This window comes from Pelodiscus sinensis, chromosome 2 (genome assembly GCF_049634645.1).
Source record: "Pelodiscus sinensis isolate JC-2024 chromosome 2, ASM4963464v1, whole genome shotgun sequence".
NCBI classification, from domain to species: Eukaryota; Metazoa; Chordata; order Testudines; family Trionychidae; genus Pelodiscus; species Pelodiscus sinensis.
In genome coordinates, this window is record NC_134712.1 from 178,074,354 (window position 1) to 178,098,352 (window position 23,999).

The window sequence follows — 23,999 nt, forward strand, 5'->3', positions numbered from 1 at the left end:
ATGGAGATCGGGAGAGATCCCGAATGACTGGAAAAAGGCAAATGTAGTGACCATCTTTAAAAAAGGGAAGGAGGACGATCCAGGGAACTACAGACCAGTCAGTCTTACCTCAGTCCCTGGAAAAATCATGGAAGGGATCCTCAAGGAATCCATTTTGAAGCACTTGGATGTGGGGAAAGTGATCAGGAATAGTCAACATGGATTCACGAAGGGCAAGTTGTGCCTGACCAATGTGATTCACTTCTGTGATGAGGTAACGATCTCTGTGGATATGGGAAAGTCAGTGGATGTGATACACCTTGACTTTAGAAAAGCTTTTGACACGGTCTCCCACAATATTCTTGCCAGCAAGTTAAGGGAATATGGATTGGAGAAATGGACTGTAAGATGGATAGAAAGCTGGCTAGACTGTTGGGCCCAACGAGTAGTGATCAACTGCTCAATGTCAGATTGGCAGTCGGTTTCTAGCAGAGTGCCCCAAGGATCGGTTCTGTTCAACATCTTTATTAAGGACCTGGATGAGGTGATGGATTGCACCCTCAGCAAGTTCGCAGATGACACTAAGCTAGGGGGAGAGGTAGATATGCTGGAGGGCAGGGATAGGGTCCAGACAGATTAGAGGATTGGGCCAAAAGAAATCTGATGAGGTTCAACAAGGACAAGTGCAGAGTCCTGTACTTGGGACGGAAGAATCCAAAGCATTGTTACAGGCTGGGGACCAAATGGCTAAGTAGCAGTTCTGAAGAAAAGGACCTGGGGATTACAGAGGATGAGAAGCTGGATATGAGTCATTAGTGTGCCCTTGTAGCCAAGAAGGCTAATAGCATATTGGGGCGCATTAGGAGGAGAATTGCCAGCAGATCCAGAGAAGTGATTATTCCCCTTTATTCGGCTCTGGTGAGGCCACATCTAGAACACTGTGTCCTGTTCTGACTCCCCCCCCCACACACACACACACTATAGAAAGGATGTGGACGCATTGGAGAGGGTCTCTTCCATCTCTGCAAACTCTTAGCCAAATCTTGCTTTCAAATACATCCCTGCAACCTTATTCACGTCAAAGAGCTTATGTAGGAATAAACTGGAGCAGAATTCGTGCCAATGATTTTATCATACATAGTACCATACCGTCATCTTGCTGAAATGTAAAACAGGAATTGCTCCAAGAATCAGACCATTGGCTTGGAGAGACAAGAGTTCCCATCTGACTTCCTGAACATCCACCTGCCAACGCTGTGGCACTTAGGGTTTACCAAGAACATCATGCTAAGTGCCGCACAGCATACCGAAACGAAACAGTTTCTGTGTTGTTTCACTTTGTCGTACAGTACAAATGCTGTGGTTCACATTAATCCAACCCTGTTGACAGAGTCTCTGAGGTCCTAAATAGACAATGCAACCAGGAAATAGCCATACTATTTTCTATAAATATGGTGCACAGCTGTGCATGTTTGTGAAGGGTCACTTACCATGGAGCTAGAGCAAAAGGGTTGGTTAGAGGACCCCAGCAGGAAAGACAACACAGTAACATAGAAGAGGGTCCTGAAGACGCAATGAAGGTGTTGTTTATTGGGGAATAACCCCTGCCAGATTCCAGCCAGGCTAGAATGGATTGCTTTTCTGAAGGCTAAGCCTAGGATCAAAAGGAGCCTATGAGGACGCTGGTTGCATGAGGGCCAGAGGCTGTCTGAGGTGTATTAGTGAGAGTTGACCAATGGCCAAGAGGAGCACAGACACACAGTGATAGCAGCAGGGGTAGTCAGCTTCTCCCGATGTAGACAGGGACAATAGCACTGGCTGAGACATATGAAAGCTGGCAAGGAAAAATTAGGGCTTTAGGTGAAGGGAAAACTGCACACGGCCCTTTCACGTTTGCAGCCTTTGTTCTGTGGGGGAATGAATACATAACACACTGTTTGGAAGAAGCTGTTTGGTGTCACTGTAATCACTTTGCTGGTTGCGGGTCCATGGAGTGAAAGGGGCTTGCAGATGTCTCTCAATTGGGCCTCAGTTCACATGGCTGGGAAACAAGGAGTCTAACACCCAGAAACTCAGACCAAGCTCCATTGGCCAGCCTGGTTCTGCCCATAGTAATGAGTAGGAAGTCAGCCCTGTCACTTTAGGGGACAGCATGAAAAAGAAAAATCAAAGCACCAATCTCCCTGTAAGCACGACAGCAACATACTTGGGAGTGTCATCCAAGGGAGCAAGTCTGCAAGAGCATCATACTTTCCCACCTCCATGAGAAAGGCCTGAAGGCTGATTGTCTCTCTAGATTGTTTCCTGCCTGTGGCATAGAAACTAACCCAGCAGGTTCGGGTTATTTGTCCTTCTTCTCAGCCTGCTGCTGTTCTGACCCGGGCGAAGCGGTGTGCATCAGCAGAAGCCCACAGAGCACCAGGCTGATCCCTACCCACCACAAGAGTGCACGACTCTCTCCAAAGAGCAGTTTGCCAAGGATCGCCTGAAGGAAAGAAAGAGAAATACAGTCACAAGGCAGAGCTGCAAAGAAATCTTCTCCAGTACAAACCTGGGGCAGAGCCTCCACTGGTATGTACAACGGCCTAATTACACCACTGGATAATCTGACCCACGATTCTTAGAAAGCCTGCCTACAGCAGCTACTGGAACCACCATCAACAGGAACATCTGCTGCCTCTGAGAATAGCTTGAGTTGAAGTTGGAAAAGACCTACAGATCACATATTTAATTTTTCTGCCAACGCAGGATTGGTCCCAGGGGCTTCGTCCAGCCCTGCATAAAAGAGGCTTAGCAGATGTTGATTGGTTTAGGTTTTATAATTATAACAGATAACAACAATGTTGACTTTTAAGCATTTTTTTCAATATTTATCAATTTAAATATTCACATGTAGGGTAAATGATGGGGTGTCAGACAATTATTTAACGGCAGTAAGTGCTGAGATACAGACAGCTAAAGCTATATAACCATTAAACCATAAACTGTCATAATCACATGTCAAAATATACAAAATAAATATTCTTACATCAAACTCTAGTATGTTCTCAAGCAGCTTTCTTCTTACTTTGTGTAGCTATATATTAAAATGATCACAGGTGGAAATATACTTCAGTGATTTGTCCGTGTGTAGCGAAATTGATGTTTACCCTTATTTACTAATACAAATCAATTTCTTCCAAGCTTGCTCTTAAATGTCCCAAGTGATGAGACTACCCTGAAACACTATTCTACAGATTAGTATGGGAATGTCATCTCCGTATTTGGTTTTAATATCCCCTTTATTTATATCCCATTACTCTTACTTAGTCCCCAAATTCCTCTCTCTCCCCTTGGTAAAACTCCCACTGATTTCAGTGGACCCAGAATTTCACTCTTAGTATTTAAGCCACTACAGTGTTAGTAGACTGTTTTATTCCCAATCTGCACTCAAATATCTCTTGGCCAAATGAATGGTTATAAACCTCTCTTGCAAATCAATGCTGCAGACCCTGATCTTTTTGTTGATCTTCTCTCTAATTTCTGAATACCTTCTATGTACAATATCTTTCCAGAAACAAGGGGTCTCAACTGCAGTTCAATGAAGTCAATGGAAAGACTTTAGTGGCCTTTGAATTAAGCCTACAGTGCTAAACACTGGACAAGAGTTATATAAAGCAGGGAAAATGAGATTAATGTGCCAGTTGAAGAGTTACAGGTAAGCAGGGACAAGTATAATACAGTGATGATTTTGGCTTGGGGCTTGCTAAAGAGTGATGCACAGTAAAAGCAAAACCATGACATTGCATCACACCTCATTTGCAGGCATGCACACTGATGAGGCCAGTCTGTTTCTGACTAACAGAAAGTTATGCTAAACCAGGGGTGGGCAAAAGGGCCTCCACAGGCCAGATCCGGCCCGCCAAGCAGGGTGATCGGGCCCATGGAGGCCTTGCCACTCCCCCACCCCCAGGCCAATTAGGACCTGGGGGCGGGGAGCATGCAAAGCTTCCTCCCGCCCTGATTGGCCTGGGGACAGGAGGAACATGAAAAGTTTCTTCCCTCCTCCCCTCCACCCTGGAAGTGCCATGTGCTCCTCACAAGTGCCATACGCTTGTGCAGGGCGGGAGCATAGTGAGGGAAGCTTCGCACAGCTCCCGTGCACTTTGAAGTGCCGTGTGCTCCTCACAGGGCGGGGGTAGGGCATGAGGAAGCTTCGTGTGCTCCCCACGCCCCCAGGCCAAACAGGGCCTGGGGAGTGTGTGAAGCCTCTTCCCGCTCTGCCAGGGACATGGGTGCCTAGTGGGAAGGGGGGGCGCAAAAGGGTTCCCCCACCCCCAGACCCAATTATGGTCTGTGGGTGGGGAAGCCCAGAAGCATTATGGCCTCGCCCCTTCTGGATTAGGCTCCGCCCGGGGCCACTTCAAAAATTATTGCCTACCCCTGTGCTAAACACTAAAGTGACCACAAGCCATTGAGCTAGATAGCATCCACTTATGTAATAGGGAAGAATAATTCCCTCAACTAGGCAAAATGCTACAGCCTGTGCATGCAGGAGGTCAGATTAAATGATCATTGATGTGACTATCCCTCATATTCCTAATGCAGAGTCCCTATAATTTCCTTTGGACCCCTGTCTGGTGCTGGCTACAGTTAAACAAGGTACTGGGCTACACGGACCCTGGTGGGGGCTTCAAACCCATGACATCAGTTCTACTCACCGAAGAGATGAAGTTGGAGGCGGTTGTTGTCAGTGTGGCGGTCGCTGAGGAAGAAGAGTAGTGGAGGGCTTTTGCAAAGAAGGTCCACATGACAGCATTGCATGCAAACACCAGACTGACACATCCTGCTCGGAGCACCATGTGTAACTGAAGAAAAGGGTGGGAGGGGACTCAGATTTTTTTTTTCCCACTGGCAGTTGACTCTCCCAACTATTTTGCAAACACTTTGTGCAAAATAAAAAATGCCCCAAGTGTGAAATGGCCTGGACCTGAATTACAAACATATCTTGTGAAATCTCAACTCGTGTATTTCTACATTTACCAATCCAAGAAAATACTGAGCACCCTCCACTCCTATTAGCTTCAAAAGCATTTGATGGCTTGTGCCCATGAAAGCTCAGGATACCATCTACATTTTTTGTTAGTCTTTAATGTGCTGCTAGACTATTTATTGTTTTTTCAGTAGGAAATGTTGTGCTTCTGAGCAGACTTGGGACTTAAGAAAGGGTCAATTTCTTTGGTCTAGATTTCTGAGTGAAATCTCCTACTCTCCAACTGCATCCAAGCGCCAGATGTTCTTTATCACATAGACAGACTCTAGATCTTGGGGTAGGGTGGAGGGAATTGGAAACTGCTTAACGAGGAAAATTCTCTAAGAAAGGGATACACCCTTGCTGGAACATTATTTGAAATGCATTATCTTATCTGGGACTTGCCACTTTTGTGGCTGTCAATCAGGACTTTTCATGGCCACTAGAACAACTTCCTGCTCTTTTGTTTAATTAAAAAAGAAAAGGGAAAGGAGATGCACATAATTGCGTGTCTCAAGCTAATCAAATACATCAAAGAATATACTAAACTCACACACTAAATTGCAGAAGACAACCGAGGTAGAAGGAAGCAACTGGAAAGTTGATGCAACAATCACAGGTGGAGAATGACTCTGAGAGGTTCTGCAATAAAACCCAGCCCCTCTGGCTGCCTCAGACTACAAATCATAGCTGCTGGAACTAGGGGAGCACTGCAACACCCTCAGGCACAAAGTGGTCTCCATAATATACCAGCTTTCCAATTTGGTTCAACAGCTCTCAGCACCCCCACTGTAAAAATTGTTCTAGATACTACAAATTGGAAGTTGCATGGAAAATATACACAAATGGTCCTATGCTGCTAAGGAAAACAAAGCAATCTAGAAAGCCCACTAATTCACACTTCAATACATCTAAACCACTTATTTCCTGCCACACAAGATGGGCCAAATTCAGTCCCAGCATAAAAGAATGCATCACACCCAGGAGTTGTGCTTGTTTAAGGCAAAGCTGACTTTAATCCAGTGTGTCCAAAACACAATGGCTACATCTACACTGGCGCGTTCTGACACAAAAACTCTTGTGCGAAAGAGTTCTTCTGCAAAAACTCTTCTAGAAGAGAGCATCTACACTGGCATGTGCTTTTGTGCAAGAGATGTGCTTTCGCGCAAGATCATCCATGCCAGTGAAGACGCTCTCTTGCGCAAGAAAGCTCCGATGGCCATTTTAACCATAGGGCTTTCTTGCGTAAGAAATTCATGTTGCCTGTCTACACTGGCCTTTTCTGGAAGAGCTCTTGCGCAAGAGGGCTTATTCCTGAGCGGGAGAGTTCTGGCACACGAAGCCCTGATTTTATACATTAGAACATCGGTTTACTTGCGCAAGAACACGTGGCCAGTGTAGACAGGCACCAAGTTTTTGCACAAGAGCGGCCGCTTTTGCACGAGATCGCGCCAGTGTAGACACAACCAATATGAAAATCAGATAGAAACCAATTCAGGATCGAACTACTGCTCCTTACAACTCGCCTGCTAGTTCTTCTGACACAGTGTTTACAGGGAGATGTTAGAGTTTTCGCAAATCATGTGTCTGCTGAGAGGCATTTGAGAGAACTAGAGTCTATTGTAAATGGTTCTGCACACCCAGGCTATGTCTAGACTGCAGGCTTCTTTCAGAAGAAGCTTTTCCAGAAGAGATCTTCCAAAAAAAACTTTTTTCAAAAGAGAGCATCCACACAGCAAAAGTGCAACGAAAAAGCGATCTGATTTTCAAAAGATAGTCTCCAATCAATGCGGATGCTATCTCGCATTTCAGTTGTGATTACTGTGGATGGTGTGGCCACCAGGGCACCTGTGTTTTTTCCTGGAGGCCTCTTCTTTCAAAAAAAACACTCTCTTCCGTGTCCACAGACACCTTTTTCCAAAAACGTTTTTTTGGAAAAAGGCTTCTTCCTTGTAGAAAGAGGTTTACCGTTGTCGGAAAAACTCCATTCTTTTGACTTTGTCGAAAAAATAATATCAGTGTCAACGTAAGTGTAGTTTTTCCAGAAAAATGGCCGTTCTTCTGGAAACACTCATGCAGAGTAGACCTGCTGCAGAGAGAGCTCTGCCTCACAAGGCAAACATCCAAGTGCAATCTGGCTATTGCTGAATTCAAGCTCCTTCCAACACTAGCAAGTTTCTTGACAAAATGATCCTGTGTGGGTGTAATTAGGAATTGAACACTGGGTCTGACCCTGGTACGGGTTCAGAGCGGCCAGGCCTGTATGCATGCCTCAAGTTGGAAAAAGGCTGCAGTTTTGTTTTGTTTAAGAATCTTCTACTATTTGCAAACCTCCTAGTTCCCCCACTAATATACCTGTGTTTTCATACCCTAATCTGCTGTATGTTATGATAAAGATAAGGAGAAGTGAGGGAGGAAACTGAAGTGGCAAAAAAGCTCTGCAAACACCCCATGAGTGCACAAAGCCAGGAAAAAAAAAAAGTTTTTTTTCTATGCACTAGAATAATGGCCAAGCTTTCACAGCTTCTATAGATATCAGTGTATGAGCCTTTGAACAAACACACCTGGAAGGTGTTGCCTTCTCCATGGGGATTAACTGCTCTTTGCCTCACCCTGGGGTGTTTTAAATAGCGAAGCCCAACAAGGCGGCCTTTGTTCTTGGGACAGACAAACTCTTACTGCCAGCCTGAGGTGGCAACTGAATTCACATGCTACAAGGTGGTCAAACTTAAAGACATGGGCCCACCTAGCAAATTCACAGACTGGCATAATTCTAAAAGCTTTTCTTATTAGGGCCCTGATTTGACTTTACAGCAGGTCTTGCAGCATGCAGCTTGGTGGGGAATGCAACAGCACATTTGTCATGGTTTGCCTTCCTAAACTGCCAGGCATGGTCCCACCCACACTCTGCCCCCCCAAAATGCCTGCTGTAGGTGTTCTGGGGGTGGAGTGTTGCTGCCCCCAGTGCCCTGCTTCAGGGAAGCTAGAGTAGCTCACTGGCCTTCCTGGTGCTCTGAGGCTAGGGCACCTGAGCTCCCCTCCTCCCTTCTTCCTCTCCCCATGGTGGTGGTGGGGGAGGCATGTGTGCTCAGTGTGCTGCCCCCCCTTTTCCCATGGGGCCGGGGCCTCAGCAGAGGGGTGGGCTAGGAGCCTAGCTGCACCGATTGCCCATGTAATCCAGCTATGTAACCAGGTAGCTGGAGTTGCATATCTCAATTCGACCTTCCCCAGTAGTCTAGAGCTAGCCTCACACTTAAATTCTGGCCAGTTTCGTTTTCACAAGGCAGGAGGACTAGAACTGCTAGGGCAGCAATACAGGCCACGGTGCACCGTGAAGGGTCCCGCTAGATCCTTCCTTCCTCTCTCCGAGCTTGGCTCACAGCTCCCTCCAACACCCGGCCTGCCCTTAGAACTGAAAACCCCTCCAGGGAGGGAACGGGTGTTGAGAAAGCTGGTGCCACCCTACGGAGTGCAAGTTCTCCCAGAGGGAGGGCTGCCCAGCCAAGAGCTTGAGCCAGGTTCTTGGGCTCACATCCCGAGGCCGGTGGTCGGTGCAGGGCATTGCCTGATCGGAACTTGGCCGGAGCGCTCCCAAGGAAGCAGGAAGGGCGCGGCTGTGCCTGCGGGGCTGGCTGTGCAGGGCCGCGGCGTAGCTGCGTGTGCCAGCCGGGAGCGCACTGGAGCTGGGGGGCCGAAGGGGGGCTCGGGCACGGCCAGCGCGGCTCTTCCAGCTCACACTGGGGCTGGTTCCCCGCCTCCCCGCGCTGCACCTGACGGGGGAGGCAGCGGCGCTCAGTGGCCCCGCCACGCAGGGAGCAGCCGGCCCCGCTCTTACCCAGACACAGGGGCCGGCGGCCGCCTCCTCCTCCTCCTCCCCGCCGAGCGCCGCGGCACACGCCTCCCGCAGGTAACCGGCGCCCAGAGCCAGTTTCGCGGAGCAGGCGGCCAGCGCCCCCAGCAGGCCGGCCGCGGCCGAGTGCGCGGCGCCCCAGCCCCCCAGCATCGCGGCGCGCAGGGCCAGCGGCAGCCGAGCCACGTGGCGGCCCGACCGGCTGCGCTTCCAGCTCTCCGGCGAGCCCCGCTCACGTGACGGCTCTGCCCGCCGCTGCACCGGCGAGCCCAGGCTGCGAGCTTCCCGCGGGGGGGAGCTCGGGGCTGCCTGGGGCTTTCCCCTGCCTCTCGGGGCACCAGGGAGCGCTGCCCGTCTCTGCATGAGAAGGAGCCTCCCCTGCGGCCGAGACTGATGAGAGCTTCATAAGCATCCTGGTCAATCATCATCAGGGCTTGCCACCGGCAGTACCGGTGCGGTGCCCTGCGCCTGCTTTTGATCGGGATACTGGCAGTGCCAACCAGTTTGTGTCAGGTAGGGTAGGACTCTGGGTCCCAGCTGTTGAAAGATGCATGTGTCCTTGCATCCCCGAGGGGGCGGATCATAGAATCACAGAACGGGAAGGGGCTAGAGCAGTTAAAATCTGGTTATGTTTCTAATCAGGTAGCCGACAGATTTTTTTTTTATTGACTTGATTACAGTAATTCCTCATTTAACAGGTGTCCGCTTAACACATTTTCACCATAGCACGATTTTTTTTTAGGGAACATTTTTTGAATTACGTGACTGTCCCCAGAATAACACAATTTTCCCAGCTGGCCTGTTGCAGGCGGCTGCACGGGGCTTCCCCCACCACCCTGCAAAGGGGGGGAGGGTTTGCCACTCGCTGTGTCATTCCCCAGCGACTCCTCCTCCCCAGATGCTGTGCAGGTCCCAGCAGACCCGTCCCAGGGGCATACTCCCAACCCAATCCCCCTTCCCTCTCCTCCTCATCCCTTCCCTTCCCCAGAGCCAAATACCTCTCCTCCCTGCCGAAACCCAGTCCCCTTTCTCCCCCAACCTTATGTCCTGGTCCCAACAGACACCACCGCTTGAAACGCAACCCCCACCTTTTCCATTATTTTCAATGGGAAAATTGACCCCACATAACACATTTTCACTTAACACAATCATTTTCTGAAACATATCTATAGTGTTAAATGAGGAATTACTGTACTCAATAATGCTAAGTAGTTACAGTGCTCAGTCTGACCCACGCGGGGTCCTAGCATAGCCTCCCTTGCTGCTGCATTGTAAGGGACAGGAGCCAGCATGAAAAACACTGGCTCAGTCTCTGGTCTCTTATCAGTCAGACCAGCGTCTTCCTGCCCCAGTTCCCCTGTCCCTGACAGTGCGGAGTGGCTGGGTTGAGGTTATGCTGACTAATGAGAGACCAGTGTCTTTGCTCACTGGCTCCCCTGCCCCTTAATATTGCAGAACTGCAGTAGTCAATAGTACTAACCGATAAGCTCATAAGGGCACCAGTTTACAAGTACTGTGTGGAGCTTATGGGTTAGTCCACTAGTCATTTACATCCCTAGAATGGACCGTACTGAAGAGAAGATGATAATTGTGCTTTTCATAAGGGTAATTGACTGCAAGTCATTAAGATACTGGATTGACAGCCAATGCAAAAGGTGACAACTTTAGTAGGGGCGACTGGTAAAAGGGGACAAGTGGACACAACAGCCACAGCATGGGGAGGATCCAGGCCTGGGGCCTCAATAGTGTTTCCTCTGAGCTGAGCACTTGAGAAACCACCCAGGACTGATTCGGGTGCTGTCGAGGTGGTTAGCAGTGCACCCACAGCCAGCAGAATGTGTTTCTATGGGTGGTACACACCTGCCCATGCCTTGGTGCACATAACAAAATGTATTCTGCATATGGATGGAACACTGCCCTCAGTGGCATAGAAGACAGCTTTCCCAGGGCTGCTCCTCCCTGTGTCCCTGTCTGAAGGTGGGCGGAGGAGGAGGGAGGGGGGAAAATCAGAGATGCAAGAAGAAAGGGTAGGTTTTCTCTTCCCCTGAGATGGGAAGGGAAGGAACAAGAGGTCCCAGTTTCTCCAGCCGGGGGGAGATGGGTAGAGAGAGGTCCATGCAAACGCCCTAATTTTTTTCATAAACAGTTCTAAACTGGGGCCTGTGCAAAAGGAGACAAGCAGGGGCAAGGCCCCTCCCCCCATATAATCGGCAGTGGATGCAGAAAAAACGGTTACTTACCTGTAACTGTTGTTCTTCGAGATGTGTTGCTCATGTCCATTCAAATTAAGTGTGCGCGCACCGTGTGCACAGCTTCCAGAGCCTTCTTTCCACAGCGGTATCCATCAGGCCAGCAGGTAGCCCCCTAGAGTGGCGCCGACATAATGGTGCATTCGTATTTCTGCTGGCCCTCCTCTCCCTCAGTTCCTTCTTGCTGGATACTCCGACGAAGGAGAGGTGCGGGGGAGGATGTTGAATGGACATGAGCAACACATCTCGAAGAACAACAGTTACAGGTAAGTAACCATTTTTTCTTTGAGTGATTGCTCATGTGCATTCAAATTAGGTGACTCCCTAGCCAAGCCTCTGGAGGTGGAGTCGGAGACTGTCACTTGCTATTATAAGATTGAGTGCAATACTGCAGCTCCCAGAGCCGCATCCCCTCCAGCCTGCTGAGTGACTGCATAGTGTGCTGCAAGTATATGAACTGATGACCACGTGGCAGCTCTGCATATGTTCACTATAGGGACCTGCGTGAGGAGTGCAGCCGAAGATGCCTGCGCTCTCGTGGAATGTGGGCCGGCTCCTTTCCTGCCAACTCATAAAATTCCCTAATGCACTAGGAAATCCAGGAAGATAATCTCTGTGCTGACACAGGTAGCCCTCTCATTTTCTCTGCTATAGAATCAAAGAGTTGAGATGACCTCCGAAACGGCCCTGTCCTATCGACGTAAAAGGCCAGCGCTCTCTTCGCATCAAGTGTGTGCAGGGCCCGCTCTCTAGGGGATGCATGAGGTTTTGGAAAGAATACAGGTAGGTAGATACCCTGCGACATAAGGTAGACACCCCCTTAGGGAGGAAGGCCGGGGGAGGGAGCAGCCTTACCCTGTCTGTGGAGAACATCATGTATGAGGGGTCTATCCTCAGAGCCCTGAGTTCCAGAACCCTTCTTGCTGATGGAATGGCCACAATAAAAGCCACTTTGAAAGAGAGATGTCTGAGAGCACGTGCCTAATGGTTCAGATGGTGGGGGCGTGAAGCTAGTAAGCACCAGGTTAAGGATCCATTGGGGTACTGGGGCTCGAATGTGTGGAAGTAGCCTGTCCTCTCCTTTAAGAAACCTCTTAACCAAGGGATTCGCAAACACCCCTTTTTCCCAGGACCATTCAGGAAAACGTTTCCATTTAGCCGAGTAGGCGGCTCTAGTAGCCAGCTTCCTGTTCCCTAGCAGGACTGCCCTTACTGCGTCCGAGCATGTGTGCTCTGCTGCTGTTAACCACGGATGTACCACATGGTCAGGTGGAGGGACTGGATGTTTGGGTGGCAAAGGGGGCCCTCCCCCCCAGTCCTGGGTAATCACGTCTGGGCTCAGTGGCAGGGTCAGGGGGCAGTCCTGGAGCATGTCCAGGAGAATGGGGAACCAGAATTGCCTGGGCCAATCCGGTGCTATCAGCATGACTGAGGCTTTGTGCCATCTCGCCCTGATGCGTACCTTGTGAAGGGGGAAACGCGTAGAGGAGTCCCCTGGGCCAATCATTTACCAGGATATCCCCCCTGGATCCCGGCTCCTGTCCCAGGAATGAATAGTAAAGTGGGCATTTCCTGTTCAAGTGAGTGGCAAATAGAAATAATATTCCAGAGGTGGGGCAGACCTAACACTTCCCCTTTGAGGGACCACTCGTGGGTCACAAAGGAGCAGCTGAGGGTATCCACTAGGATGTTCCTGGTTCCCAGCAGGTAAACTGCTTTCAGGTGAATGCTGTGGAGTATACAAAAATCTCAGAGGAGTAGGGCTTCTCAACAGAGGGGAGAGGAACGAGCCCCACTCTGTTTGTTGATACAAAACATCGCCGCCGTGTTGTCTGTTAACACCAAGACCGTCTTGTTGGTCAGGTGGGACACAAACACCTGGCAGGCTAGGCTGACAGCCTTCAGCTCCCTGACGTTTATGTGGAGTTTGCGCTCCGGGGGGGACCACATACCTTGAGTTTGATGTTCTGCCATGTACGCGCCCCAGCCCGTATCCGAGGCATCAGCAACCAGTCTCACCATCGGCTCTTCGGTCACCAAGGGCCTTCGGTCATTGGCCCTTGGGTCCCGCGCACACCACTTCCTCCTGCATCCACCGATGCAGGGATTGGATAATGTTCCTTGGGACTGTGAGGATGGAGTCCCAGGGCCCTCGGGCTTGGTTGAAAGACTGGTCTAACCAAACCTGCTGTGGCCGGAGCCTCATCCTGGCGTGGTGAACTACGTATGTGCATGCTGCCATATGGCTCAACAATCTCATGCAGTTTCTTGCTGTCGTGATAGGAGACAGGTTGAGGCCATTTATAATGCTGCCCATGGCCATAAATCTGCCTTTGGGTAGAGAGGCCCTGCCTGTAGCTGAGTTTGTCAGCTCCCACAAATTCTATTGATTGAATAGGAATCAACACGGATTTCTCCTCATTTATCACAAGGCCTAGTTCTCTGAATAATGTTCTTATAAAGGTTATATGTTCCCTCACCTGATCCTTTGACCAGCCCCTGATGATCTAGTCATCCAGATAAGGGAAAACCTGTATTCTTTGCCTCCTGAGGAAGGCGGCCACCACTGCCATGCACTTGATGAACACCCTGGGTGCTGTCGATAGCCCAAAAGGGAGGACTGAAAACTGAAAGTGCTCATGAACCTGAGGAATCTCCAGTGGGCAGGCCTGATCACAACGTGAAAATAGGCATCCTTTAAATCGAGGGCAGCATACCAGTCCCCCAGTTCCGGGGAAGGAATAAGGGACCATCTTGAACTTTTATCTTTTTCATAAAGGTGTTGAGGTCCTGCAAATCCAAAATAGGTCTGAGGCCTCCCTTCACCTTGGGGATAAGGAAGTAACGGGAGTAGAACCCTTTGTCCCTGAACTCTTGTGGGACCCCTTCTATTGCTCCTTTGTTGAGAAATGAAACACCTCTTGTATTAAAAGAAGCTCGTGAGAGGGGTCTCTGAAGAGGGATGGGGAAAGAGGGTCGGAAGGAGGCAAACAGCAGAAAGGGACAAAGTAACCCATTGATACCAGTTCTAGAAACCACCTGTCAGATGTAATGTGGGCCCACGCAGGGTAAAAATGGGATAACCTGTCCCCAAAAGGGGGATTAAGTTCTGGGACTAGTACAAAGCCCTCGTGCGCATCCTCAAAACGAGGACTTGGGCTGTTGTGGAGGGGGTGGGCCTGCATTTTTTTCCGTGTCGGAGTGCGGTCTTTGTCTCTTATTTCTGCCATTTCCAGCACCCTTGTTATTGTTTCCCACGTTACGTGGTCTGCGACTCGCCTGATCCTGTCTAAAGGGCTGGTAAGGAGGTCTCCCAAAAGATCTCGTGTTAAATGACCTCTTTTGTGTGGCTGGTGTGTGTATCCCTAAGGATCTAAGAGTGGCCCTTGAATCTTTCAGGCGAGGCAACCTCTAATCTGTCTGTTGCGAGAACAGATCCTTGCCTTTGAAGGGCAAGTCCTGAATGGTACTCTGTACCTTTGGTGGTATACCAGAGACCTGCAGCCAGGCACCGCTGTGCATCACCACTCCTGTGGCCATTGTACAGGCTGCTGAATCTACTGTATCGAGTGCAGCCTGCAGTGCCGTTCTGGAGATGGTCTGACCTTCTTCCACCAGGGCAGCGAACTCCTGTCTAGCATCCTGTGGCAAGCGATCCCTAAATTTGTCCATTGCTGACCAGGTGTTGTACACATACCTGCTTAGCATTGCTTGCTGGTTAGCAATGCGTAATTGCAGGCCTCTAGTCCCATACACCTTTTTACCCATTAGGTCCAACCTTTTGGACTCTCTGCTCTTGGGGGTAGGTCCCGGTTGCCCCTGCCTCTCCTTTTGGACTGCTGCCTGCACTACCAGGGAGCTTGGTGTGGGGTGCGAGTACAGGTGCTCATGCCTGGACTGTGGAACAAAATAGCGTGTCTCCATCCCTTTCTGGGTTGGTGGGATAAGCGCTGGAGTCTGCCATAAGTTGATGGTGATTTTAGCTACTGTTTTATTCAGAGGCAGTGCCAGCTTTGCCGGTGCGTCTGCCGAAAGAATGTCCATCATGGGGTCTGTGTCCTCTACCACTGCCTCAGCCTGCACTCCCAATTTGCTGCCAGAGGACGGAGCAGCTCCTGATGTGCACTAGCATCCATCAATGGCATGAGAGGAGCAGGATCTGCTAAGGCCTCATCAGGGGAAGAGGATGACGATTCTCTCTGGGCTGGCTGATCTGTGATCAGCTCCACCAGTTGAGTGCCTGGTTGAGGTCTTGGCTCATCCTGGAAATTGAGGCCTCTGGGTGCAACTGTTGTCTTTGTGGGCTACCCCAGTGCTCCAATATGGGAGCACCTGGCATAGGACCGGCCGATGGGGTCCACCTGGACCATGGGATGCTTGAGCCTTGCAAGGGTGGTATAGAGCCCTACATCTGATGGTAGGCCCAAGGGGTCCAGAAAGGCCACTGTGGCTGCGCTTGGGGAAGCCATGTCTGCTGGGCCTGACTCCCGGTGCTGGGAGTGGTAGCGGTACCACGACGATCTATTAGAGGAGGACCTGACCGGACCAATTCAGCGTTGGATTCTGAATAGTAGTCTGACAACAACCAGGGTGGGGATGACGGTGTCGTGTGCCGAGGCCGGTGCTGCTCCATGGATTTGGGCTTTCCCCGGTGCGCTTGCTGAGGCAATCCCATAAGTTGTGATGCCATCAAAGCCGCACCAGTCCCAACAGCTCCCTGCACCATCCAAGCCTGTGCTGCTATGGATCCCTGTGTCGGCAGGGCTACCAGTGCCATCAACGGTGCCAGAGGGGCTTGTGGTGTCGGTAGGACCTGTGGTGTCAAGAAGGGGGTCGAGTTAATCTCTGTACCCTGTACCAACTGAACCCCCAGTGCCGGCAACATGCCTGACGCTGATGGTGCCCCCGGTGCTGACCAGGCCACCGGTGTCGCGGCCGCTACCGGTGCCGCCAGGGCCCCTGATGCTGCTGTTACTTGGGCCTGCGTAAATGGGCCGGGCAAGGCTGTGAGTTCTACAAGCTCTCTAACTGCCTCGAAGGTTTCCGGCGTGGATGGCCTTCCCACTTGTATGGGAACGCCCAGTCCTGGGCTCCTTCCTTGTGAGAAGCTTCCTCCGTGCCTTGGGTGAGTTGTCTGGTCCTGGAGGGGAGTTGTCTTATGGGGTGCAGGCGCGGTGACAGCTCCAGTGCCCTTGCTTCCCCAGAGATCTGCCCCGCGGCTGCTTTCTCTTCTTCGGTACCAGGGATTGCGATTGGTGCCGAGGACGTCTTCGGTGCCATAGATCAACTACGTGCGAGCGGCGCATCGATGCCGGTGCACCCCGCATCACCACAGCTCCCTCACGGAGTCCGCTATCCAAGCGGCACCGAAGTAAGAGTTTCAAACGGGAATCTCTTTCCCTCTTAGTCCTTGGCTTAAAACTCTTACAGATTTTGCAGGAGTCAGTGAGGTGGCCCTCCCCCAGACACTTTAGACAAGAATCATGGGGGTCCTCACAGGGCATGGACTTTGAACAGGACTCACAGGGTTTAAACCCCTGTGGTCCTGGCATCACCCTCCCCCTGAGGGGAGAGGATTAACAACTAAGAAGTACCTAACAGCTAACTAACAACTATTTACACAATAAAGGAACAATTAACAATGCTAAGTATCTACACTGGGTCCTATGGACAAACAGATAAGCGCTCCGGCTACCCTCAGGGGCGGTAAGAAGGAATTGAGGGAGGGGAGGGCCGGCAGGTGTACTTATGCACCATTATGTCGACGCCACTCTAGGGGGCTACCTGCTGGCCCGACGGATACCGCTGGGGAAAAAGGCTCCGGAAGCCATGCATGGGTGCGTGCACACCTAATTCACATGCACATGAGCAATTACTCGAAGAACTCCTCTTCCTGCCTTGGGGCTGGGGTGAGAAAAGTGAGCGCGCACTCCCCACCAACTACCCAGGGCTGGAGTTCTGCCTTCCCCAGCAGGCCCTGGAGCAGGTGCTGCAGCTCTGGAGTGGGAGGAATCCTGGCTTTGCACCTGGGCAAAGCCAGGTGAAAGTTGCTCTCTGCCCCAACCTCTTCTTCTACTATGTTTTTTCCTAACATGCAGTGTGCAAACTCAGCGAGGTCATACATATCTCCACATAACAGGAGATTATGGATGCATGGAGGCCTACTTGGTTTGCCTATGTTCCCACCATGACATAGCAGGAGCCTGTATTCCAGGTGAATTAAAAGTAGTTTGTTGAAATGGTGACTATACTTCTGTTAATTTCTTTGCATATGATGTATGTACATGCGTCAACAAGGCTTAATGCGTGTTATTGTACCCCAAAAGTGGTAACATTTAAATTCCTGAACATGCCTGTATCCCTAGAAGTCTCAGAGCAAGACTGGTATTTCTGTTTGTCTAAAAGAGAGGTGGATGCAGCCCTTTTGAATGAATGATACACTGAATCCAAATTGTGTATAGAAATGAGTGAAGGACATGGAGCATTTCCCCCAGAAAATACTGTCAGTTTTGAAAATAAAACTAAACAAACAAACAAAAACTTTGCAAACTATATTGTGAACTATAGTGCTCTAGTTGAAATACCGCTTCCTGCTTCTGCATTCCCGACTATTGCCTAGGTCAGGAGATGCCTCCTCCAGACACAGGGAGGCTACCTAGGAAGCCTTAGATAGAATGACTGAGAATATTTGAAAACACAAAGATGAGGTGGGATGGAAATATCAGTTTTTTAATGAGTATAACATCTATTGAAGGCACGATATGGGAGTTACAAATAGCAGAACAGAACATTTTTAAATTCCTTAACTGCATAGAACAGCTGCTTAAGAAGATCCACAGAGATTATATAGGAATACATTTCCCAGCTGTCTTATATGCATAATATATTAAACATTTGTGCTGAAAGAGCTAACGTTTTTCACTGTGTTATGTACCCAGAAAGCTAAACAACTCATTAATTTAAAACCACATTGCTGGTGCAATAGATCATTACCCTCAGCTAATCACTATTTATAGTCCATAGGGGACTTTTCAGAAAAAGTATAACATCCCTACTCCAATGATCTTACAATTGTAGAGACAGATCCTGAACATTTTTACCACTGGGTATAGTACTTTCTTGAGGAAAGCAGATCGGTTGATTATAAGGGGACAACCCTCAAAGCAGTCAAGATGCTCAGCGGGGTATGAAAAAATCAGACAGGAAGTTAAGATACAACTTGACAAAGGATAGCAGTGCACATTGGAAGGGGAAGGAAGGAAGAAAGGGGTTACACTGAAAAGAGCCTGTGGTTTTTTGGGTCAACTGAGTGCATCTCAACAATGTGGTAAAAACAAAATAGATTGAGCTCAGATTGCCAGATAGTGATGAAAGTATAGGCTGAGGCAAAACAAGACTTTTTTATTCCTTGTAGGAGACAGATGCTGTGAAGATGTTTCTATTACTAGCTATCTGTCTTCAACAGAATCTCAGCGGGAGAATGTTCAACAGAAACATTTCCATCACCTTCCATTTGGGTTATTTGCTTTTTGTGCTCCTCTTTGATTTGCTTTTGAATGTCAGCTAGGCCACAGGCAGATCCAACCACATACAAATAATGAGGACAGGTGAAAACGGAAGTGAAGATACTGGAGTCTTGTAGTTATATTGAGCAGGAACAATTAAAAAAAAGGGGAAAATATATCCCTTAATACAGTCACCCTCCCAAAGCAGCAGTGATTGTGTTCATGTCTAGGAAGCAGCAGCATCAGAACACAATAAAAAATAAGGCTCCTTCACTTGGGGTATGTCTACACTGCATGGCTCTTTTGAGATACCGGATGTATCCCAAAATAGCTACCCCGTGTCTAGAGAAGCCGCCCATTATTTTGAAATATTTTTCAAAATAATGGGCACACTATTTTAGCATCCGGTAACCCTCATTTCACGAGGGTTCAGAGATGTCTCAAAATAGCATGTTTTTTTCAAAATTTGGTGCTGTGTAGATGCGCCAAATTTCTAAATAAGCTATTTCTAAATAGATTTGACATAAGATATGCAATTTGCATAGCGCAAATGATGTATCTTATTTTAAGTTTAGGGTGCTGTGAAGTCTTAGCTCCACTGAAGTTAATAGGAGTTTTGCTACTTTCAGCATAACCAGGATATTCCACTGGTATTTTCAGGTCAGTCAGAAATAGCAGCTGAAATCTCATGCAAAATCCTGATTTTTATAATGCCCACTCAGACTTCAAATATCAGAACAGTTGAACGTTTATAAAAAAGCATTTAGACAAATAATCATTTAGGGTACGTCTAGACTGCGGCACTATTTCAGGATATTCGAACCAGCTCATTATTTTGATGAACCAGCTCATTATTTTGAAATAGATTTCGAAACAACAGGCTCACTGTTCTGACGTCCCTGTAACCCACGTTCCACGAGGGTGAAGGGATGTTTTGGAATAGCGATTTATTTCAAAATAAGTTATTTCAAAATTAGATTGAAATAAGATACACAATTTGTGTAGCTCAATTGCATATCTTATTTCGACCTATAGGTGCAGTGTAGATGTACCCTTACAGTTCCTGCAATCATTTTATTTCAGAAAATTTGTAACACGCATGTGCCAGTTGTTCCTATTTTCCCCCAAGCAAAACAGACTGTATTTCCTATTTGAATACCACCATCAGCCCTTCTATAAGCATTTCAGAATAATGAAGTGCATATCTACACTGTGGAGTTATTTTGAAATAACTTCTCTTATTTTTAAATAAGGTGAGCATCCATACTCCCAAGCCTGTTATTTTAAATTAATGGACTTATTTCAGAATAATAACTCCTGCTTGTGAAGAGGAATAAGCTTATTTCAAAATAACTTATTTTGAAATAACCTGGTAGTGTAGACATAGCCTTACATTGCAAACATTAATTAGTCCTCAAATCCATTGTTGCCTTTTTGCATCTAGACACAGGGCTTAAATGACTTATCCAAGGCCAGACACCAAGACAGAATTAGAATACATGAATTAAAAGGCCCAGCCTTATTTTCCCTCCTTAAATGTTCCCTTTCCCTCATACTAACTCCCCCACATAGCGTCTTAAATGTCCCCATTTTCCCTCTTGCTTTGAAACAGATGCAACTGCATCCTGAGCAGTTTACACAAGAGTCATTCTCTTTATATCTGATGACAAAAACAGCAGTTTAGTGTATAGAAGAGCCGGTTTTCTTTTAAACTAAGCTGTAGATTTAGGAACAAACAAGATTCTTAATTCCTGTTGACTAGAGCAGCTAGAAAAGTTTCAGATTTTCTCAATTTAAAAACAAAGGGCGAGGGACAATTTTTCTGAGACTATTTGCTCAAAAAGTCCTGTTTTTCAACAAACTCTGCTTGTAGCAGCTACCAGAATCAGTACATGATAACCCACATTAGATAATAGGGGATTAATTTATTGTGACCCTCACCCACAGCAAATGACAGCAACAAAGAAATAAAGCCCACAGTCCCTTACCAGTACTTGACTCCTGTGTGTCAAGTCATTACATACTTAGGCTAGTGAGGTTGTTTTATTCTAAATTCTCAACATTTTTCAATCAGATTATTTGGCACAGGTTCCATCTGTACCGCTTTAATAAATAAAAGATATCAGCTACCTAATACAGAATAATATCTTTCATCCATCAATTTCTATGCACGTCACAGAGGACGTTATCCCTGTTTTAGGGAGAAAAACTGAGGCATTGAGAGGGGACGCGTCTTGCCCAAGATCACCTGGCAGGCCAATGGTGGGGCCAAATATAGTTCCACTAGGTTCTATAGAATTAGACTGATGGAAATTAAGGTATCTGTTTTTACAACGAAAAAATGACAGATTTTTTTTTAAAGTCTAAAATATTTGTAAAATAAACTTCATTCCTATTCATTTGCAGTACACAACCTGTGTAGGGCAGTGGTGGGCAAGATATAGCCCATGGGCTGGATACAGCCTGCCAAGCCTTTTAATCCAGCCTACCCACTCCTATGGCATGGAGCAATGCCACTCAAAGTGGCTAACTGCTCTTTGTGGCTCTCTGTATCGTGGGAGGCTTTGCGCGCTGCGCCCCCCCCCCCCCCCCGGCCAGCAAAATCTCTCAGCTCCTATTGGTCAGAAATTGACCAATGGGAGCTGAGAGATTTTGCTGTCGGGGGGGGGGGGGGAGGGAGGGCAATGCAGCACAATTTCTAAGCTCCTATGACATTTTGCTGGGGGCGGGGAGCAGTGCATGAAGCCTTCCCCCACCACACAGAGCCACACGGAATTGCCAGGCAGGTGTGGCTGCCAGGCAGGGAAGCTTGCTTGAGAATGCTACTGGTTGGGAGCTGCTTAGATTAGCCAGAGCCTGCCTCTGACACCCCACCCCCAACTCCCTCCCACACCGTGCACCTCCCCCTACACCTTTGCCTCAGGCCAGAATCCTCTCCTGCACCCATACCCCTTCCTGGACCCTGCACCACAACCCCTTCCTTTACCCAAACTCCCACCCAGACCCCACACCCTCTCCTGCACCCCAGTTCCTCATCCAAGCTCCCTTCTGCACCTAACTTCTGTCTCAGATCCTGCAACCCTTCCATAGAAAATGTGGCCCTTGAGCACTTACCAAAATCTTGCAGTGGCCCCTTCATCAAAAATTATTGCCCACTCCTGGGGTAGGGCAATGTAGTTTGATATCAAAGATTTTATTGGCCTCTTTTTAGGATGGCTCATACAACTCATTTATGACTTTGCCACTCATGAGAAGTGCAACCATTCCAACTCCTGGTAATAAAACTTTTTCTTTCTGGCATGTCTTCTCATGTAAACATTTACTAACTACAAATGCATAACTGCCTAAAGTATTACAGAAATAGTCAACTTCTACCAAGAATTGACAGCTGAATATTTAAGATACTGAAGTTTACAGCATGCCCTATGTAGCTTGAGCACCTGCAACCACCCCCGTCACCTCCTCCCAGGAGGGCGACTGCTGTGAGGGGGTCGGACACTCTGCGGGGGGAGAGAGGCTGCAGTGTCGCAGGATAGGGGGGCAGACCCAAAGAGCAGGGCAAGGAGGCAGATGGGGAGAAGGTGAGAGGTGTGGGGCCAGCCAGGGAGTGGCACAAGCTGTGTGTCAGAGACTGAGCAGGGGCTGTCCGTTCAGTCACCTGGAGACAAGTGGCAGTACCACCAGAAGCGAAACAGCTGGTGAATGGCAGCTGGGCACAACCCATGGGGGCCAGTTAGGGATGGCCTCCAGAGCTGGTGCCACATCCGCAGCATGCAGCTGCCTAGGGCATCACAATATTTGGGGCAATGTTGCCCCATGCAGCTGCATATTTTGCGTATCGATAGTGATAGCCCTGAGTAGCTGGAGTTACACTGGACTAAATTTATCCAGTGCGATTCCAGGGATATCAATAACAAGTAGTCCACTCCCTGTTTTTAAAGTTACACACTAAGGCTGTGTCTAGACTGCAGGGTTTTTTCGAAAAAAAGTAGCCTTTTTTCAAAAAAACTTCACCTGCGTCTAGACTACAGCTGCGTTCTTTCGAAATTAAATCGAAAGAACGCGGCTTTTCTTTTGACGGCGGTACTCATTTCACGAGGAAGAACGCCTTTTTTCGAAAGTGCTCTTTCGAAAAAAGGCGTTCTTGAATGCAAACAGGGCTTTTTCAAAAGAGAGCATCCAGACTGCCTGGTTTCTCTCTTTAGAAAAAGCAGCTCACTTTTTCCAAAGAAGAGATTGCAGTCTAGATGCTTTTTTTCGAAAGAAGCTTTTTCGAAAGTATTTTTCAAAAAAGCCTCTTTCGAAAGAGGCTTGCAGTCTAGACGTAGCCTAACACAGCTACCTCTCAGGGATATATGGCATTACGCCAGGATGACTTTGCCCATTTGTTGCATCTGCTCTGCACTTTGAGACAGCTGACACCTGAACTGGGAACTTCATGCATTGTCAGCACCTGGTGAGCCAAAAAAGGAGTAACTCCTTGAACATTTAGGAACTTTCCAAAGCTGAGCAGTTTCTCTTGCTTAATAAAATCTTTCCAATGGCAGGAAAAAGTGTTGTGTGTTACATTGTCGGTTGGGCATTCAATAGGGATTTGCATTGCCTCTATAGCACTCCACTTGACTTCTGGACAAGAATGTCCAGATGCTTTCTGCACCATGGTCCCTCAAAGCTAAATCTGGGGTGCAAACATCTCATAAAACCTGGGTGCTTGACAACATTTTGGAGAACATTGTGCTTACTCATTTAACACTTCAACACCAGCCTCTTGTTCCAAGAACTGCTCAAGAGCCTCTTCACTCACTATTTCAGGTGGACCAACTGCGGCCACCCCAGATGGTGGAGCCTTTTTGCAAGTCAGGCCTGAAAAAGGATTGAACCAGCTCAGGGAGAAATTTCCACCAAAAGCCAGTTTCATTCCTTCCCACCTGCTGACTTTTTCCCAAGTAGGCGTCTGATTCTTAAGGCGCTCGATACCCTGTAGAAGAAAGAGAGATGTTTATTATTTTGCAGCACTCATTACTATAGTGGAGGGTGGATGCATATGCACAGACATCTATACTAATGATTGTGTTTCAATCTCCATTTGCATCAGGGCAAAATGCTTTGTTTTATACTTTTACCAATTGATTCCGTTTCCAAGTTTGGTGTGCACACAAACCATCTTCAGGGAACAACTTCTATGCAATTATTGCAATAAAAGAGTCTTAATTTTTTGAGCACTCCTCCATCAGCATAGAACAACTACACAGGAGACCTTACAGCAACACAGCTGCCACAGTACAGTTGTACGGCTATGAGCGCTCTAGTCTAGATATAGCCTTAAATTGTGAGTTCTTTGCCTCCCCCCCCTCCCTGTTATTTGTTTAGTGCCTAGCACAGCAGGGCTCTGGTCCATACATGGA

General features: G+C 48.2%; 2 protein-coding genes and 1 long non-coding RNA gene across 3 annotated transcripts in view; 1 reads left to right on the top strand and 2 right to left on the bottom strand.

Annotated features, from left to right (window-relative positions):
• Positions 1 to 1,092: 1,092 nt before the first annotated feature.
• Positions 1,093 to 9,102, bottom strand: TMEM42 (transmembrane protein 42). Its single transcript, XM_075921867.1, has 3 exons — positions 8,826 to 9,102; positions 4,680 to 4,826; positions 1,093 to 2,464 (listed from the first exon to the last, which is right to left on the bottom strand). Exons 1-3 carry the CDS (start codon positions 8,991 to 8,993, stop codon positions 2,321 to 2,323), a joined length of 459 nt encoding a protein of 152 aa, XP_075777982.1. The 5' UTR covers positions 8,994 to 9,102; the 3' UTR covers positions 1,093 to 2,320.
• A 72-nt stretch (positions 9,103 to 9,174) lies between these two features.
• On the top strand, positions 9,175 to 12,051 carry LOC102448159 (uncharacterized). The gene is made up of 2 exons (XR_012901909.1): positions 9,175 to 9,353; positions 11,744 to 12,051. It is a non-coding gene; the product is annotated as an uncharacterized LOC102448159 (long non-coding RNA).
• A 5,746-nt stretch (positions 12,052 to 17,797) lies between these two features.
• Positions 17,798 to 23,999, bottom strand: part of ZDHHC3 (zDHHC palmitoyltransferase 3) — a 47,484-nt gene continuing 41,282 nt past the window's right edge. The window contains exon 7 of the mRNA XM_075921868.1: positions 17,798 to 23,572. Within this exon, the coding sequence (XP_075777983.1) occupies positions 23,333 to 23,572 (240 nt within the window). The 3' untranslated portion in view covers positions 17,798 to 23,332. The remainder of the gene's footprint in view (positions 23,573 to 23,999) is intronic.

Bases quoted from the DNA above. Each gene is read 5' to 3' on its own strand.
- TMEM42 (XM_075921867.1), bottom strand. From the start codon at position 8,993: ATGCTGGGGGGCTGGGGCGCCGCGCACTCGGCCGCGGCCGGCCTGCTG. The intron at 4,827-8,825 runs GTAAGAGCGGGG...CCTTTTCTTCAG, and splicing joins CCGCCGGCCCCTGTGTCTGG to TTACACATGGTGCTCCGAGC. The intron at 2,465-4,679 runs GTGAGTAGAACT...TCTTTCCTTCAG, and splicing joins CCTCCAACTTCATCTCTTCG to GCGATCCTTGGCAAACTGCT.